The sequence below is a fragment of the Chanos chanos genome, chromosome 10, assembly GCF_902362185.1.
Source record: "Chanos chanos chromosome 10, fChaCha1.1, whole genome shotgun sequence".
NCBI classification, from domain to species: domain Eukaryota; kingdom Metazoa; phylum Chordata; class Actinopteri; order Gonorynchiformes; family Chanidae; genus Chanos; species Chanos chanos.
In genome coordinates, this window is record NC_044504.1 from 39,024,405 (window position 1) to 39,043,279 (window position 18,875).

The window sequence follows — 18,875 nt, forward strand, 5'->3', positions numbered from 1 at the left end:
TTTGAGCTTTCTTTCAGATCTAAACCATTTAAAACATTTTAATGATTTTCAAGGATTACTGATTTTATTTAATACAGGTGCACTGGTTTTTGTCCTTGAGAAATGTATTTTTCCTCAAGCTTACCCCATATCGCCGTTCAATAATGGTGTTTGTAACCTGGACCCAGTCTCCATTCTCAACACTGAGGTCCTTTTTCTCGATAATATAGTTTGTGAGCTCACTTCCTCCATTATCTACTGGAGCATCCCAAGTGAGGTGGCAAGACTCAGCTTTGATGTTTGAAACGACAACATTTCTCGGTGGTGTTGGCCGATCTAAACATATGGAGATAAATGTAAATGCTTTTGTATGATATCACAGAATTCATTAACAGAAATATACGAAATGAAGCTTAATAGCCACTTACCCAACACTTCCAGTGTAATGGTATGACCAGCTGATCCAAGGCGATTTGAGGCACTCACAGTGTAGGTGCCTCTGTCCTGCCGAACAGCAGCAGGAATGCTGAGCTTTGTATGACACATTGTCCTGTGAAGTTCTTTTGTCTCCATGATAAGAGTCTCGGTTGACTTTGGAATGACAACTTCATCTTTCAGCCATTCAGTCTTTGGCAGTGGAAGACCTGTCACCTCAGCAGGAATCTCAACGGGCTCTCCTGTCTTCACGGTGATGGCATCACCCTTGAAGTGCTTTAGCAATGCCACAGTTGGGGGAACTGTAGAGAGATGCAAGAAAGGAAAAAGAAAAAACTTTATGATATTATCAAATACTGTGACCAAACAACTTATAATATATATCTAAAACTTGGCAAACCTTCGTCGTCTTGAATAACAACATTCAACGGTATGGATGGCTCGCTTTCTCCAATGCTGTTAACAGCCTTGGCACGGAACTCATACATATGCAGCTCTGAAAGGTTCTCCACTGTCATGGTTTGGGCTGTACACAGCTCTTTGTTAACTGGTTGAAAAGCTGTTTCATCTTGGCGCTTCTTCTCAATTATGTAGCCAAGAATTGGACTGCCTCCATCATTGCGAGGTGGCCTCCAAGTCAGAGTGATGGATGATTTAGTCCTCTCGCTATAGTGGAACTTCTCTGGGGAGGTAGGGGGACCTAGCATGGATTTAAAATAAAATGATTAATTACTGCCCTTGGATATATGTAGTGTAAGCCTCTCAGAGGATATTATGGCTAATGTTACCTTGAGGATCCACAGCAAGAATGGGGCCAAGGTCGACTGGAGGCCCGCAACCATACTTATTCTTGGCCACAACACGGAATGTGTATGCTTGTCCCTCAATAATTCCAACAATTTCACATTTAGATGAGGCCGTCTCAATGGGCTGTCTGAAAGTGTGCATCTTTCCATCTTTCCGTTCAATGATGAAACCAGTTATGTCACTTCCACCATCATCGTCAGGATCAGACCAGTTCAGCATCATCAACTTTCTTGTGACAACAACGGGCTTCAGATCAAGCACTGGCCCAGGAACATCTGAGGAGAGAATTATGAAGTGAGAGTGACTCCAAGAAAGAGAAACTTAATCTTCACATACACAAAGTGAAGACAAATGTGGCTAAGGTTTCAAGAGTAGGTAGCAGGAAAGTGCTTACCCATAACCTCCACCCTAGTCCATGCAGACTTAATTCCACTTGGATTTGCTCCAGTTATCTGGTATTTGCCATGATCACCTCGCTTTGTATTTTTGATGATTAGGGTACTGTCCTGTCCAACATTCTCAATTTCAACACGATCCTTATCAGGTGTGGCATCATCCTTTGTCCATTTAATGGATGGTGGAGGTTTACCAGTTACGTGCGCAGGAATCCTCAGTGTTTCTCCAGCACGTATTACAACACCATTCTTCACACTGATATCAAGTTCAATAACTGGAACCTCTGTTGAAAACAATGAAGAATATATGCGTTGACATATCACGCAGTTTTTGTGTATGTGACTCGTATATAGGAAAATGGTTCATTCTATGTGCATACCTTGTGGATTTCTAACGATTACTGCATCCGTCAAACCAGGAGCGCCCTCACCAGCAGCATTGACTGCCACAACACGAACAATGTACTTAGCTCCCTCTCTGACGCCATAAACAGTGAATTTGCGGTTTTTCCAAGGTCTTTCTGTAGAACGGGACCAGTCCTTTGTGCCTGCCACTACCTTGTCAACATGGTAACCAAAGATGTCTCCACCTCCATTGTCCACAGGTGGATCCCATTCCACTTCAATTGAATGGTCTGTTGTGTCAACAACCCTTGGAATTGGTGGACCAGGTGGCACTACAAAGTTATAATAGAAAGTTATAAATAAATAAACGAAGACATCAGCACTGATCAACAAATGAAAAAAAATAATTAATGAACCAACATGTCATGAACTTACATATTGGAGCCTGCGCTGTCTTTGGGTCTGATGGGACACTGAACTTTCCTGGTCCTCCTGAATTTTCAGCACAAACCCTGAAAATGTATGTCAAGCCCTCTAAAAGACCCTGTACATTCACTTCCTGTTCCTCAATCATGCTACGATTGACTCTTGCCCAGTGTGTGCTGTTGATTTCTCGTCTTTCAACCCAGTATCCCAAAATGGGGCTGCCATTATCTTTGGGTTCATTCCATGTGACAAGCATGCTGTTGGCAGTCACGTCCGTGATTTCAGGCTTATCTGGTGCATCTGGTGGATCTAAAACAGATATTTTGAATGAAAATATTAGATAATATGTCCATTTTCGAAGATTAGTTTTTAAGTCATCTAAAGTGATGATAACTAAAAGTTTTAGCATATTTTACCAAATGGATCCTTGGCGATGACAGGTTTAGAAATACACGGAGTTCCAGGACCAAACTTGTTTTCAGCTGTGACACGGAAAATGTACTCCTTTCCTTCAATTAATTTTGTCACTGGATACTTGCATCCTCTCAGGGTGGAAGTTACAGTAATCCATCCAATTTCAGCCTTGGAGTTGTCTTTTTTCTCCAAGGTATAGTTCAGGATTTCACTGCCACCATCATCCAGAGGGGGATCCCATTTACAGATGACAGAGTTCTTTCTGACTTCTTCAAATTTAAAGTTAACTGGGGGACCAGGTGTATCTGGAAAATCCAACACATTTAAAGTTAAAATTATAGGGCTTTAAGTATAAGAAATGCATATCTTTGACAGCTGAGAATTAAAAAAAAAAAAAAAGTACGGGCTTCATCACAAAGATGAGTGACTGCTGAAAAAATATCAAAATACCTTTCTTGGGTTGGCTATCTTTCATCCTATTAGCTTTCGATCACCTTTCACCATTAACTAGTGGGTGCAATCTGTTCCATATTTTTTGTTGTTATTTTGTTGCTACAAAAACTTGTAACTCGGTGCTTTTTGTACTTTGTACACTTCATATTAAGACTTTTCATTCATTACTGTTACTGCAGTGTTAATGTATATTTTCTTACCATTCCCATGGGGACCCTTATTCCCATTGTCACCACGGGAATATTTTTAATTTTGTCCTTATACCTGCAGATTGCAGTGCAACACTATGGCACTACTGCAGTCTTCACACCTGTGCAGCTTCCTAGCCTAAACATGGTTTACTCTCACCAAGCACTGTTTTGGCGGTTAAAATAGTTGAACTCTGCAACTACTTACTCAAAATGAATAGTTTTTATCAATACTTCAGAACTGTTTTAATCCGCTACTAAGATTTCTAATGCAAACTGAAGAAGACTCAAGATCAAATCAGATGGTCAGAAGGAATGATAGAGCTGCTTGGAGTTCAGAAAATCAGTGGATATGGAGGGAAAAAAATGACCCTTTAATAGAAATCAAAACTAATACTTAGATACTGACCAAGAATGTTAACTTCACAGGAGGCAGATGCAACTCCATGATCATTCTCCACCTTGATGGTAAACACACCATAATCTCCTCTGATAGTATCTTTTACGAGAACTGAGGATTCGCCTTTCCTCGAGGAGTCGATTGTAAGGCGCTCATTTAGGGTTGGATGCCATGCTTCTTCAGGCTCTTCAGGTTCTTCTTTGACTTCTTTTTCCTTCTCCTTCTCCTTCTCTTTCTCTTTCTCCTTCTCCTCCTTTTCCTTGTCCTTCTCCTTGTCTTTGTCCTTGTCCTTGTCCTCTTTCTCTGCAGCCTTTTTGGGTTCCTCTGCCTTCTCCTTTTCTGCCTCTCTCTCCTTTTCTTTTTCCTTCTTCCTCCTAATAGGCTTTTCAGGTCTCTTCCTCATAGGTTCTGGCCATATGGTAGAATTATTCCTCATCCATGTCACGGTTGGGTATGGGAATCCAGAAATATAGGCGTCCAACCTGATCTCACAGCCTCTCTTGACACTCAGACCTGATTGTAGACTGCTGCTAAGGAAGACCTTTGGTCGATCTGAGGAAAAAATTGAACCATACATAACTGTTCAGAAGTTAATTACACAAATATAACATTCTTGAGACAATGTTTCGTACGTACCAACTGCGTCCATGGCCTTCACCATTGGTGTGCTGCGTGATGGATCACTAACACCTGCTGCATTCTCTGCACGTACTCTGAATTGATATTCCTTTCCTTGTTTCAGATTCTTCACTGTATAGGACAGCACTGGCACAAGGAAGTCATTACACCTTACAAACTTGTCTTCACCTTTCATCATCATCTCTAGTATGTAGCCCAAAATTTTGCTTCCACCATCATACATAGGTGGCTTCCAAGTAAGGGTTACAGAATGAGAAGTAGGGTTGTGGGTTTCAACGTCAACAGGTGGATCAGGACGCTCTGCAATTAAAGTTTAGATGATATGACTTAAAAGAGTTGAAAGGACGGACACAATACCATGTATTTGTTTGTCACAAAACTGTCAAACTTCTTAAAATATTTAAGTTAGTTTCTAACTTAAGTTTCTACTCACGCTTTTGATCTTCAGCAATAACAGGGTTGCGAAGTTCAATAAACTCCCCACCACCAATCTTGTTCACTGCTCTGACACGGAAATAGTACTCTCCATTTGGAATAAGATCTTTGACAGGCCAGCTCACTTTGTTCTCCCCAGACATAACATTGACATAGGTTCTTCTGCCCGCCTCACGCCTTTGAAGAACATAATGAAGAATAGGACTGCCACCATCACGATCTGGAGGATCCCAAGAAATCTTGCAGGAGCTCTTGGTTATTTCACTGGCAACAATATCCTTACATGGTCCAGGAAGACCTAGTGATGGAAGATATGGTTGTACAGTCAGTGCAAAATACTGAATATTTGTCTTTCGCTGACTTTTGCGTCTGTATAAATCCCATACTAGGCCTACATACAGGCCTAATTACAAATAACGTATTAAATATTATCCTAATTTTACTGAAGACTATTTCTAATGATTATTAATGTTCATATTCATATTTATACTTTCTGTTTAATTTTTTATCTTAAGCTAATTTGATGTAATTACTATCTCAGCTTTTTTCAAATAGCTTTTATAAGCTGTTACCCATAACAGTAAATGATAAATGCATGTAAAACAAAATCCATTAAGAATTAATACCATGATATAACCAGTGTAAAACACAGAAAAACAATTCTAACTGAAGACCAATACCATTTGTCTTACATACTTACCAACAATTTTAACATTTATTGTTCCGCTGGTTGCTCCCAGGCTGTTCTCCAGAGTTACTTTGTACTGCCCTGCATCAGCATGCAGGCAGCTTGGAATCTCCAGGTGACAGGCTGTGTACTCAGACCTCAAGGAGAGTCTTTCATCACCCTTCAACTCCTCTCCATCTTTGTGCCAAGTGATCTTTGGTTGTGGCACAGCCCGGAATGGAATGGGAAGGTGCATCACCTCACCCTCAACAAAAACAACATCCTGTGTCTGTAAGTCAAGAGTTGGGTTGCCTAAAAAGATGAGGAAAAATAGATGGTCAGTGAATTCCAGAAACATATCAAGTACTTGCACAAAAGTACAGTACTCATATCTGCTTACAGTCAGAATCCTTAGCAAACACCGACTCAGAGATCTCAGATGGCTCGCTGGCACCAACAGAGTTGACAGCACGAACTCTGAAGATGTACTGCTTTTCAGGCACAATGCCCTCCTCAGGTCCTGCCCTGTACTTAAGCTCTTTGACAGGACGGGAGTTCACTCTCATCCACTTCTCAGTTCCAGCCTCACAAAGCTCAATGTGGTACCCAGTGACTGGGCTTCCTCCATTCTTTTCTGGTGCTTTCCAGGCAATGGAAATATGATGTCTGCCTGCATCTGTGATATGCAGATCCTGGGGTGGTGAGGGTGGTCCTGGAGAGACAGTCAGAGAGAGAGAGACAGAGAGAGAGAGAGACAGAGAGAGAGAGAGGATTCATTTAAAATTACTTTCCACAAGAAATGTAATTGGTTCCAAACTGTGATAAAATTCAAGTTAAATTTTTTATTTTAAACAAAACCGTTGCTATTGAAACCACAGAGCAATCTAATTTAAATACCTGTTGGGTCCTCAATGGTTAAGATCTCTGTGGGTTCACTGGGGTGACCAACTCCAGCTTCATTCTCAGCACAGACTTGGAATTGCACCTCAGTTCCCTCAATGACATCAGTCACCCTATACTTGCAGTCAGGGCCAGATGTCTTTCCAGATTTCACCCAGCGAGTTCCCAGTTTCTCTTTCTTCTCAATAACATACCTATGAAATAGTTTTTGACCATTATTCATTTATAGGTATAAACTGAAAAATGAAACCACACGAGATTTAAATGTTTCATTTGTATTTACCTTAAGACTGGTCTGCCACCATCATTCTGAGGGGCTTCCCAATGCAGGTCAACATGACTCTTAGACACTTCTGCTACAGTCAGTGCGTATGGTGGTCCGGGAGTGGCTGTAAGAGAGTAGAAATAAATAAACTGGAATAACTAAACATGTACTAAGCACTTAAATATATCTCACGATGGGATTATTCAGGTAATCAAGATAATCCTAAAAGGGAAGCCTTACTGAAAGTATCCTTAGCCAGAACAGAGTCTTCAAGTTCACAGTATTCGCTTTGTCCAACAGCATTCTCAGCTGCCACGCGGAACACGTAGAGAGAGCCCTCGTTCAGGGGAGTAACAGTGTACTTTGTCTCCTTCACTGTGGTGTCCACAGCCTGCCACCCCTTGCGTCTGACATCTCTCTTCTCAACAATATAATTTGTAATGGGTGAGCCACCATCCCTCTCTGGTGGGGTCCATTTGAGCTCAGCAGTGTTCCTTGCGATACTGACTACCTGAAGCCATCTTGGCCGTGAGGGGGGATCTGATGAATTGAGAATATTGTTTGGTTATTTTCCAAAGTTCATACACATACATAACTGAATGGAACAGAATGCTCTGAATTACTTACTGAGCCTCTCCTTGCACAGCACAGGATCGCTGGGTTCGCTGGGTTCACTCTCGCCTGCTGCATTGACAGCTTTGACACGGAAGGAATACTCCTGTTTCTCCATCAGTCCCTTCAAGAAATGCTCAAGTCTGGGAATATCATCAGCTACACGAACCCATTCATCAGTTCCACTCTTGAGCAGTTCAATGATGTAGGATTCAATCTTAGCACCACCATCATGCTCAGGTTTGGTCCACTGAAGGAAAGCTGAAGTCTTTGCAACATCTTTAACAGTAGGCTTGCCAGGAGGCCATGGAGGATCTGTAATATAAGCTCAGGTTTATGTTTCAGTTCTGACATAGAGAAGCCCCGTTGATACTTTCTGTGATTAACTACTTAATGTAAATTGGATATTTAGTAGCAATCAAATGTAGACTTGTACTTTACCAATTGGATCTTTAATCAAAATCTGGTCAGTCTCCTTGCTTGGTTTGCCAGGTCCTGCCAAATTTTCAGCCAAGACTCTAAACTTGTATTTCTTCCTTGTCGGTAATCCTTTCACTCTGCAACCCGTGAAGAACACGTCTTGAAAAATATTCATTACCTCTAAAAACATATTCATTAAGATTTCAAAATTAAAATTTGAATCCTTACCTGAACGTTGTGTCCTTGATGGGAAGCTTGTTGCATCGCATCCATTTATCAGCATCTGGTTCAAACCTCTCTACCCAGTAGCCAGTAATGGGACTACCACCATCGTCATCAGGCTCGTACCAGGAGAGTGTTACGGCATCCTTTGCAATATCAGAGTGCTCCAGTTTGTATGGAGGACCAGGGGGATCTAGGGAAAGGTATTTTAATTTTATAGTGTTATCAGTGTGGTTCAAGTGGATGCTAATGTTATGCTGATGTTGGCAAGAAGGAGAAAAACTACATACCAAATGGGTACTTCGCAACAATTGGGACGTGTTGCGCAGGCAAACCGACACCAAACTCATTCTCAGCGTAGACTCTGAAGACATACTCTTTTAAAGGCACAAGGTTGCTGGCTTTGTATGAAGTCTGTTTCACAGTAGAGGTAAGCTTGTACCAGATCTCACTGTCTGTGGCTCTTCTCTCAATTATGTAGTTTGTCACCTTTGAGCCACCATCATCCCTCGGTGGATTCCATGCCAAGAAGCAGGACTCACTGGTAATCTCTGAGATATCAAAAGCAGCTGGAGGCCCAGGCTTATCTACATAGGGAAATAATCAAAATAATACCAAAATAATCAAAACGAATAGGTTTACAATACTACAAAACTAAGATTTTTACATTTGAAAGAAATCTCACTTTTGCTGATGACAAATACTTTCACTTTTTAATGACCAAGAATAACACCAGTACCTAGAATATTAACTTCAACTGTTTCCGTTGCACGGCCGCTGCTATTGACTGCTTCAATTATGTACAGTGCTGTGTCTTCCCTTGTTGTTTTGGCAATTGTCACTGTGGAGTGACCAGGTTTTGTCTCAATGCTGATTCTGTCATCTGGTTTTAAAACAATGTCAGCTTTGGTCCATTTTACTTTAGGCTCTGGTTTTCCCAGAACAACAGCAGGAAGTTCAATCTTTGAGCCAGCCTTCGCAGTCAAACCAGCCAGCAGCTTCACATCCAGCTGAATCTCAGGTGGCTCTGCAAAACCAAATAAGTAAACATTAATATTGGCTCAGAGAGTACAGCTAATAATTGCATGGACAGCTGGTTTTCATTTTGTACCTTTTGGATCAACAGCCAAGATTTCATCTGTTGATTTGCACGGCCTGCTGGCTCCAAGTCTGTTCAAGGCCCTCACACGGTAAGCATACCACTGGCCTTCAATGAGACCTGTCACCTCAAACCTAGAAGGAAATGTTGCCTCTGTTTTAATATCGCTACTTTATATCTCATTTTTCTCTCAAAGGTGTTCGGTCATAGAGTTTCGTCCACTTACTTAAGGTCAGGCATTGGGTCTCCACAAGGCTCCCACTTGTCAGTACCACGCTGGCACTTATCAACGATATAGCCCCTAATTGGAGCACCACCGTCATACCTCGGAGGCTCCCAAGACAGGAAGATTTTATGAGCAGACTTGTCCCTCCATTTAAGGTTCTCAGGTGGGTCTGGAACAGCTGTAATTCAAGAACACAGAGGCTGTTTACTGCTTATTCTTTGAATATGCCACGAATATACTGTGGAGCATTCGAAAGCAGGAACTGTTTAAGACTGCTGAAGCCACTTACTTGCTGGTGAGGACACATTCACTGGCTCATCAATGTAAGCAGGCTCCCCAGGACCACATTTGTTGCATGCAGTAACTCTGAACAAATACTCTTTGCCCTCAACAACATCCGTGATTGTGTACTCCAGATCTTCTATGCCACTAATGACCTGGGGTTAAACACATTTTTACATACATTTTCACAATTAGTAATAAACACATTGCTGTGGAAAAACTGATTGCAGTTCATGTTTATTTTCTTACCTTGACCCAGGTCTTCCTAGATACTTCACGCTTTTCAATTTGGTAACCTGTAAGTGGGCTTCCACCATCATGATCTGGTGCATCCCACATGAGATGTACATGGCGTCTGGTCACTTCTGCAACCTTTAAGTCTTTGGGTGCACTTGGGGATGCTTGAAAAAAAGAAAAGAAAAGAAAAGAAAACAGTAAGAGCTGTGTTTCATTCAAACTGAAGAATCTCAACAGCAATACTTTTACTGATAATGCACTGAACATACCAATAACATTCACTTCGATCTCTCCTGAAACAGTAGCTACGTCATTCTCCAGCTGAAGAGTATATGTGCCTTTGTCTGGACGCACACTTGGGGTGACAGTGAGTTCAGTGAAGGAGGTCTTAGTGACCATGGACACACGGTCATCTGCTGTCAGCTCAGTTTCACCAAAAGTCCACTTTGCCTTTGGCAAAGGATATCCCGTGATTGGCACACGAATGGTTAGGGGATGAGGGACAATGACTTCAAGGCCATCCCTAAATGCACTGAGGTCTAATGTAGGTGCAACTAAAAAGAGAGAGGTACACACCATTGTTATGGTAACAGCATTCAATAAATGTGAACTTTCTAAAATGTAACAGTACGTTAAAGTGGCAATACATACAATGTGGGTCATCTGCTAGAAGAGGCCCAATAACATTAGAGGGGTCTGACTGCCCAGCAGCATTCTCAGCAAATACTCTGTAGAGGTATTTCTGCCCTTGTTTCAGGCCAGACATCTGTGGGAAACAGCATCTTCATTAGAACAAAGTTTTGGACAAATGATTTGTTATTGAGCAATGAAAGTTACAAGTTATACCTTGTAGAAAAGGTCTGGGCAGAGCCTAGCATTACATCTCAGCCACTTGTCTGTGCCATCTTCACATCTCTCAATGATGTAACCTGTGATTATACTGCCTCCATTGCTCAAGGGTGTCTCCCAGGTTAGCTGAACGGAGTCCTTGGTTTGCTCAGAATGCATCAGATTCAGTGGAGGGCTTGGCCTCTCTGAAAGCATCATGAACATAACAGAAATTAGTCAAGTAGTAGTCATATCAGAACAAAGCAGGTACATAAATCCAATGACTGGGACTCACAGATTAGAGGTACTACATAGTTTTAAATTGGTTAACCAGTTTTAACTGGTTAAATTAACCAGTGATGTTTGCAGGCATGGCAATGTCCATAATCTAAATAAACCCAGGTGGCTGGCTAATGTTCCTCCTCTAATCTGCCAATAACCCAGTTTCAAATTGGTTATAAAGGTATTCTAAATAAAAATCGTAACAGAAAGTTTAGACACAAACCAATGGGGTCCATAATCTTCACTGGATTAGTGGCAGCACTTGGTTTGCCAACTCCAGCCTTGTTCTCAGCTCTCACACGGAAGATGTACTCCTTGTTTTCAATAACATCGTTGATGACTGCTGTGCGATCCTGTGCTTTAGTCACCATGACTGGAGCCCATTTTACAGAGGTCCTGTCACGGAGCTCAATGATGTAAGAAGTGATCTCAGAACCACCATCAGACAGTGGGGGTTCCCAGGAGACTGTGGCACCAAACTTGTTCACATTTCCGACAATAACATTCTGTGGTGGATCAGGAACATCTAGAGCGCAAACAGTTAGGAAATGTGATTATGAACGACACATTTTGGGGCTTTCTCAAATATGAGTGAGAACCTGCAAGAAGAGCATGGCTTACCAAACTTATTTTTGGCATAAACAGGCTTGTCTGTCTCAACATTTGGTCCACTTCCAACTCTGTTGCGAGCACAAACACGGAAGAAGTACTTGGACTCTCTCTGCAGCCCAGTTACGCAGAACTCTGTACTGTCAGCGCGGTCAGTGGCCAGAGTCCATGTCTTGCGCTTAACATCACGTCTCTCCACCACGTATGCCAAGATCTTGGTGCCACCATCACTTTCAGGTTCTTCCCAAGCAAGGCTTACCTCACCATCGGCAGTGTCAACAACATTCAGGCCCTTCACAGGTCCAGGGACATCTGTGGAAGAACATATGTTACAGTATACAACACTACTCTTGATCACGTATGCGAGTTTGTGATTACAGGATGAGTGCATGAAGCAAGAAGGCCATCATTTCTATAAGCTCACCAATAACTTTGAGGTTAATGAAGGCCTCTCCTTGACCATGTTTATTCTTGATAACAATCTTATATCGGCCCTCGTCAGACTTCTTTGGATCCTTGAGTCTGTACTCTGTCCTGTCTGCAGAAGTATGAATATTGTCTTTTGGTAGACTGATGCTATCATAGAACCATTCTGCTTCAGCACGTGGATATGCATTATAGGGAACAGACATCAGCAACGGCTTTCCCACATCAGTTTCGAGGTCTTGATCCAAAGTCTTGATCTTTGGCACAGCTGTAATAAAATGAATAAAAGTAAAGTCAATGTGTTACAAAAATTAGTTGATTTACATTTTTTAAAAAATCCAGTAATGTTACCAAAGGTAAGTAAAACTCACCTGCCAGCTCCAGTCTGGCTTTGGCATCTTTGTCTTTGACAACAACTCTGTACTCTCCCTGATCACGAGGTCTGATCTCACAGACTTGGAGTCGGTGAATCTTTCCCTCACTCATCATCTGGAACTTGTCACCCTGGACAACAGTCATATTGTTCCTCAACCATTTCACCTCAACTCTGTCCTTGTTCAGCTCAACCTCATACACTACATCTGTACCAGGAGGTTCAAAAACGTCTGTAGGTGGTCTAATGATCTCAACTGGGATCTCTGAAGGAAACAGAAACAAGAGCAATCATGAATAAAGCTGGTGTCTGACTAACAGGTGGAATTTATATTGAAATGTTGACTTTTACACAGAGTTTACCCTCAACAAAGAGGCGGGCCCTAGTTCTCCTGTCTTCCACTCCACAGGCATATTCACATTCATCATCCGGTCGGCACTCCTTAATGCGGAGTGTGCATGTCTTTCCATCCCTCTCAAAGTGATACCTGATAAGAAATATGATATGCAAATCTTACACACACTACATGTGATGCATGTTAAACAATGAAGTTACATTAAACATCAAAAAAAAATAGCAGGATACTCTTAGTGAGCAGAAAGACACTTACCGAGGTCCTTCTCTGATCTCCCTGCCATTTCTGTACCATTTGACCTCAGCCTTTTCCTTAGAGAGTTTGCAAGTAAACTCAGCATCCTCAAATTCAGTGATGGTCTGATCATTGAGATGTGTTGTAAAGTCAGCGGGTGCTTCACTGATGATCAACTCTGCTATGGACTTATCTGCTCCAGCAAGGACTGTGTATTCACCCTCATCCGCAAGAGTGCAGTCTTTGATGGTCAAAGTGTGTTTGTCTTTGTCGACCCGATAAATAATACGTTTGTTGAAGGTGATCTCCTGTCCAGCCTTCATCCACTGCACGGTCACATTTGGTTTATTCACCTTGCATGAGAAGCTGACGGTCTTTTTCTCTTGAGTGTCAACATCTTCAGGAGGCACAATGATTCTTAGATCCTCCTCTGTGGATTATAATGTAAGAGATTACTGACATTGTCTAGTTTCATTTCATTTCAAAAGAGCAAAACAACATAACGAAACATTTTCATGACAGTTACCTTGAACCGTGACGTTAGCAGAGCTCTTTGCATATTCACCACGGTGGTTAGTCAGTGTAATGGTGTAATTAGCTTCGTCTGATTTTTGGGCATCTTTGATCCTCAGAGAAAACACATTGTCTTTCTGGACCATGATGAATTTGCTGCTCTCAAACATTGTTTCCTCATTCTTCAGCCACTTAGCTTTAGCATGTTCAGTATTCACTTCACAATTGAGAACAATCTCTTTTCCTTCAGGTGCTTTTGTGTCTTTGAGTGGAGTGATTATTCTGAGTTTTTCTGTAAAATAATAACAATTTATTATATTAATATTCATTTTATAGAGATGATATCATCCATTCAGAGCACGCACAAACCATACACAAAATACCTACCAATCACAGTCAAGTCAGCTGTGGCTCTAGTGGTTCCAATAACAGCAACATAGCCGCCCTCATCTTTCAGGTCACAGTTTTTAACAACGAGCACTCGTCTCTTGCCATCAGATACGATTTCGTATTTGTCGTTTGACTGAAGCACTTCATCACCCTTAAGCCATTTAACCTCATAGGTGTCTTTGGACACTGAGCAAACAAACTCAGCCTTTTCACCCTCAACCACTTCCTGGCTCTGGGGCCTGGAAATAAACTCAGCAGCAAGTTCTGAGCAAACAACAGAGAGAATACAATTTATAATCCTCCTATTACTAAGGACAAATCATAACAGTACATCAATGACATTATTTAAATCATCTAATTACAGTCAACTGATTTACTGTGATTCTAAATAACCTTTGTACATCACAAAAAAATGTAAAAGGTTGTATTTACCATTTATCTTCAGGTTCGCGGTTGTTTGTGAACTAGGCAGTTTGCAGTGGTATTCTCCAGCATCATCCATTCGGAGGTCTTGGATGAGGAGAATTCTCCTCTTTCCATCTGCGATTTGGTCATATCTTCCACCCTCAGGCAGTTCTTGATCACCCTTGTACCAAATGACATCTGCACTGGGCTTGGATACCTCACAGATCATTTTAATACTGTCTGTTTCAGTGCCCTCAACATTAGATAGATTCTTGGTGAATCTAGCCTCCTCCTCTGCAAAGACAAAAAACAAATCAGAATTCATTTGTCATGAACACTAATAAATGAAAATGAAAAAATAAATGAAACGAAATGAATCTAAAGCCTCACCAACAACAGTCAGCATGCCAGAGGTTTTGGAGGTTCTTGCATCACATTCATATTCAGCCTCATCATCAAAGACTGACTTGTTAATAATGAGAATACGTTGGACTCCTTTGGCAATAATTTCATACTTTTTGCCTTTTCTGATTTCACTGCCATCCTTAAACCAACGAACCTGTTTGCAGGCACAAACATATTTTAACATGTAATGACAAATATGCATTAAATACAGTGTTCAGTAAAATAATGAAAAAAAAAATGCCCTAGAGTCAGACATACCTTGGCATTTTCACGAGACACTTCACATTCAAACTTGGCAGTTTCCTTTTCTTTGACCTCAACATCATGGAGTGGCTTCGTGAACTCAACATGTGGAGCTGAAATGATAAAACAGAACTGTTGTCAGCATCTATACTTATATCATTTTGTGTTTAGGCTTGGTTGTCTCATTTTATTTCACTTACGTTCAACGTTAAGGAAAGCTGAAGTCTTGAAATCTTTAGTGTCACAGGTATACGTCTTTGAATCGTCAAGTGTGCAGTCATGGATGAGGAGTTTTCTCTTACGGCCTTCAGCAATCATCTCATACTTCTTTGTTTTTCGGATTTCCTGTCCATCTCTAAACCACTTAACCTCCGCCTTTTCATTGGAGACTTCGCACTCTAGAGTGGCAGTGGCCTCTTCCTCTACAGTCTGGTCTTCCAGAGGCTTGGTGAACTCAACTGGTGGTTCTGAAAGTTAACATGGGCCAATTTACTTTGACAACTGACATGGCAATTCACTGCTATCATTCAAGTTTCTCAGATATATACAGACACACTGGATTATTAATTTTCATATATTTTATCATTATTAAGGTCAGTCTAAGTGATATAGATGCAGCAGTGGACTATCCCAGTACAAAACATGTAAGAATACACCGTTCTTGCACAATAACCATAGCTGTTTTCTGGTTTAATCGCTGCATTTTCCCATAACTGGGTGCATGCACACATTGAATAGCTAGTAACACTGACAAGCCACTAAACAGAACTTTTCTCTTGAAGAACTGCCAGATGACTCATTGGTTAAAACCAAAATTATTTGCTTTTATTGTGAGACTACATTCAGTTTTCACCAAAGTAGGTGAGCTAAAAGTATTCATGAGCTAAAGATTGGTTTGATGATAATAGGTAGACAAAATCTCAGGGATATTAAATAAAGCAAAATAACCTTAAAAGTCTACAGTAAAGACTGCTCAGGGGGCATGTTGCTTAGCTATTCTTCTATCAGACACTGTCGACTTTTAGCTCATGCGGCTAACCGAGTGCTTCTGCTTTCTGGAAAACCCCTCTGCTGCAGTTTTGTGCATAATTTCCTTTGGATAACTTAACTTATAGAAAACCTTGCCATTGCAGGCTACATTTTGTATGGTTTCTTTCTCCTGTAATTATAATGTATGTCATTTACGACCCATAATTAAGTTTAAATGGAGGTATAAAATAAATAAGTAAATAAATATTAAATGGAAACATTCAATGAGCACTGCATTTGATCATACACTTAAATGTGATTAACTATAATGAAACACAGTAATGCATCCCATTTATCTGATTTTGTTTTATATCAGTCTATAATTATATATCAGTCTATAATCTATAATTACCATATAATAATTTGTACTTTACACAAAGCAGTGACTGGCTGTGCAACTGACCACAGTTTGCATGAAAAAAACTAAATAGTTAATCTAGATTTCACAACTTCTCCATTTCTCCTCCATGTTTTTACACTCAAACATATTTCCAGGCATCATGAATGAATGAATGAATCAGTGAAGGAAGGAATGAATGAATGAATGAATGAATGAATGAATAGCTCTTTACATACGGTTTGCTATCAAGCATTTAATGTTTGCACACTTGCATTTATAATCAGCATGGGGCAATCAAAAGTAATTGACAATAGATAAATCTTTTTCCAGAGGTACACAAATGGAGCCTACCATTTACAATGAGTCTGGCCTGGGTTTGGAAGTCTTTTGCAGTGAGTCTCACTTCTCCTGCCTCTGTCAGCTTAACATCTCTGAGGGTCAGCGTGTGAGTTCTGCCTTCTGCTCGGGTCACCACCTGTGCAAATCAAACAAATTGATAAATCAAGTCCCCTTGCCCTGTCAGCTAATGAGGGAAGGCTATTTCCCTCCTGCAATAGACGTCAGCAGCTGAAGACCAGAAACTGGTCTCAGTTTCACACCTCTCCATTTTGTACTGCCCTAAGTATGTCGCTTCTTTGAATTATTACTCGGTGTGTAACCTAATTACAAAAAAATATGCTTCAAATTAGGGTAATTTGTAATGGGTTAATAGAGGGTAATGAAAAGTTTGTGAGCAAAACTTGCTTTATGAGTCCCCAGGAATATTTGAAAATTAATCACTGAGAGCCTTACACCTAAACATTGCTGACACATTGTCTTCAGGACCGATAGAAATTGTTCCATCATATAAAGTGCTGGCCACATTATTCACTCAAATTTACTTCCACATGTAAGACTATACATGTAGACATGGAAATATTCTAGTGATCAAATTACAAACACGTGCCATGCAAAAGCAATATTTCTTAAATTGTAATTGCTCTACAGTATAATTCTTTGTAATCAACTTGTATATTAGTTTATTATCACTAAAACAAACGATGATCTGTAACATTTAACTGAGATGAGCTATTTGCTAAGTAGTTTCAAGTGAACAATTAAATTATCCAAGAAAGCTGCATATTGTTGAATAAGCAATTTGTCATGAACTCATAGAACAGCATATTATCCTGTAATTCTTTAATGGATTATTGAGTAAACTGTGTTTTCCTGTTGTTCACTTCATGTACGTGAAACATGATCTCTCAATGAGGCCTAAACCTAAAGATGATGTTACCACAAAAAAAGCCTATATTTCCAGTACACTCGCTATACATAAGTAAATATTTACCCTCTATATACATATGCATATATAAAACAGATTCAGCCACGTGGCCATGAAACTGGAAGTGAACACACGCTTAACTTAAAAACTGTTTAGAAAATGAGATGCATTTTAAAACTAAATCTGTCAAATAGCTGCTCTTGCCACCTGCCATTGCACACAGTCTCTTGAAGCAGTTAAAAATAACCAGAGGAACGCTTGCAGAGCAGAATAGCCCACAGTGTTATCTCAAAACCCGGATCAAATGCTCAACTGGAATTCAGATCTTTAGAAGTCCTTATATGCAGAGAGCTTGTTGGTGTTATGTACAAGGAAAAATTAAATAATATGCATGAAAAGTGTAAAAATATATGGTATAAATCCTACTGAGGCAAACATGAAAATATCATGATTAATCATAACATTAGACCAGGCCTCCCTAACAGAACTAACACACAGTGATGCCACTTTAGCATGCTCAACATCTGTGCAATTAGTATGCTTCGGTCAATCAAAGTAATTGATTAATTGGTTAATTAATTAAACTATCCTGAACCTTGAAAAAAAATATATGTTTGGTTCTTTCGCATGGTTTCATTTATGACACATACATACAGTAATAAAGTGAATTAAATAAACTTACTCTGTCGCTTGGTTCCAGCTTTGTACCCTCAAGGAACCATTCAACAGCAATGCCCTCATAAGACAGTTCACAGTCAAAGGTTGCAGTTTCTCCAGCGGTAACTGTAACATCCTTGAGAGGCCTATTGAGGCCTATCACTCGTGCTTTGGATTGAGGAGAAGACATTGTTAGTCACTCCTTAGTCCCAAGAGACACCAGTAATTCCTTTAACTGCAAATCCACATTTCGCTGTCCTACTGACAACAGGCCACTGCTCTGGAGCCCGTAAGCCTCCAGGACAACTGGAGATTTTGCTGCAGAGGGACTTGTCATTGGGGTTTCCTTCATTTGCATATTTAGTTTCCTGAAGATGTATATGGTCAGCAAAAAACTTGGAGGGGAGGTCTGTTTCAACTCTGCCAATTACCAGCAGGGTCCTTCTAGATAAGGCATGTAGCTTTTAAAATAGCCACAACACCTGATTGGCCACCAGCCCACCCCTTCCAAGACACCAGGCCTGGCAATCTGTTACTGTCAATCAACGCCCTGGAATTTTCCAGGAAAATGAGAATGTCGGGGTACGTGTTACCCAATTTGTAAAAATGCCGACATCATGGCCAGGGGTTGTGTGTCATAACATGTTGCCTGTTTTGTAAGCAAGTTCTTTTAAAA

General features: G+C 40.6%; 1 protein-coding gene across 1 annotated transcript in view; it reads right to left on the bottom strand.

The window, feature by feature from the left end:
- Positions 1–18,875, bottom strand: part of ttn.2 (titin, tandem duplicate 2) — a 162,249-nt gene that overhangs the window by 64,586 nt on the left and 78,788 nt on the right. The window contains exons 115-156 of the mRNA XM_030787650.1: positions 18,225–18,367; positions 16,630–16,753; positions 15,110–15,376; positions 14,925–15,022; positions 14,652–14,820; positions 14,289–14,555; positions 13,854–14,120; positions 13,480–13,758; positions 12,975–13,383; positions 12,727–12,851; positions 12,363–12,629; positions 11,990–12,259; positions 11,578–11,877; positions 11,180–11,482; positions 10,693–10,880; positions 10,498–10,612; positions 10,116–10,400; positions 9,859–10,010; positions 9,617–9,764; positions 9,328–9,505; positions 9,114–9,235; positions 8,742–9,029; positions 8,293–8,589; positions 8,009–8,195; positions 7,802–7,917; positions 7,376–7,675; positions 6,989–7,288; positions 6,767–6,872; positions 6,481–6,677; positions 5,984–6,295; positions 5,617–5,895; positions 4,915–5,214; positions 4,479–4,781; positions 3,852–4,394; positions 2,804–3,106; positions 2,397–2,696; positions 1,997–2,293; positions 1,616–1,900; positions 1,203–1,496; positions 815–1,114; positions 408–716; positions 125–315 (exon numbers count right to left, since the gene is read on the bottom strand). Of these exons, the coding sequence (XP_030643510.1) occupies positions 125–315; positions 408–716; positions 815–1,114; positions 1,203–1,496; positions 1,616–1,900; positions 1,997–2,293; positions 2,397–2,696; positions 2,804–3,106; positions 3,852–4,394; positions 4,479–4,781; positions 4,915–5,214; positions 5,617–5,895; positions 5,984–6,295; positions 6,481–6,677; positions 6,767–6,872; positions 6,989–7,288; positions 7,376–7,675; positions 7,802–7,917; positions 8,009–8,195; positions 8,293–8,589; positions 8,742–9,029; positions 9,114–9,235; positions 9,328–9,505; positions 9,617–9,764; positions 9,859–10,010; positions 10,116–10,400; positions 10,498–10,612; positions 10,693–10,880; positions 11,180–11,482; positions 11,578–11,877; positions 11,990–12,259; positions 12,363–12,629; positions 12,727–12,851; positions 12,975–13,383; positions 13,480–13,758; positions 13,854–14,120; positions 14,289–14,555; positions 14,652–14,820; positions 14,925–15,022; positions 15,110–15,376; positions 16,630–16,753; positions 18,225–18,367 (10,283 nt within the window). The remainder of the gene's footprint in view (positions 1–124; positions 316–407; positions 717–814; positions 1,115–1,202; positions 1,497–1,615; positions 1,901–1,996; positions 2,294–2,396; positions 2,697–2,803; positions 3,107–3,851; positions 4,395–4,478; positions 4,782–4,914; positions 5,215–5,616; positions 5,896–5,983; positions 6,296–6,480; positions 6,678–6,766; positions 6,873–6,988; positions 7,289–7,375; positions 7,676–7,801; positions 7,918–8,008; positions 8,196–8,292; positions 8,590–8,741; positions 9,030–9,113; positions 9,236–9,327; positions 9,506–9,616; positions 9,765–9,858; positions 10,011–10,115; positions 10,401–10,497; positions 10,613–10,692; positions 10,881–11,179; positions 11,483–11,577; positions 11,878–11,989; positions 12,260–12,362; positions 12,630–12,726; positions 12,852–12,974; positions 13,384–13,479; positions 13,759–13,853; positions 14,121–14,288; positions 14,556–14,651; positions 14,821–14,924; positions 15,023–15,109; positions 15,377–16,629; positions 16,754–18,224; positions 18,368–18,875) is intronic.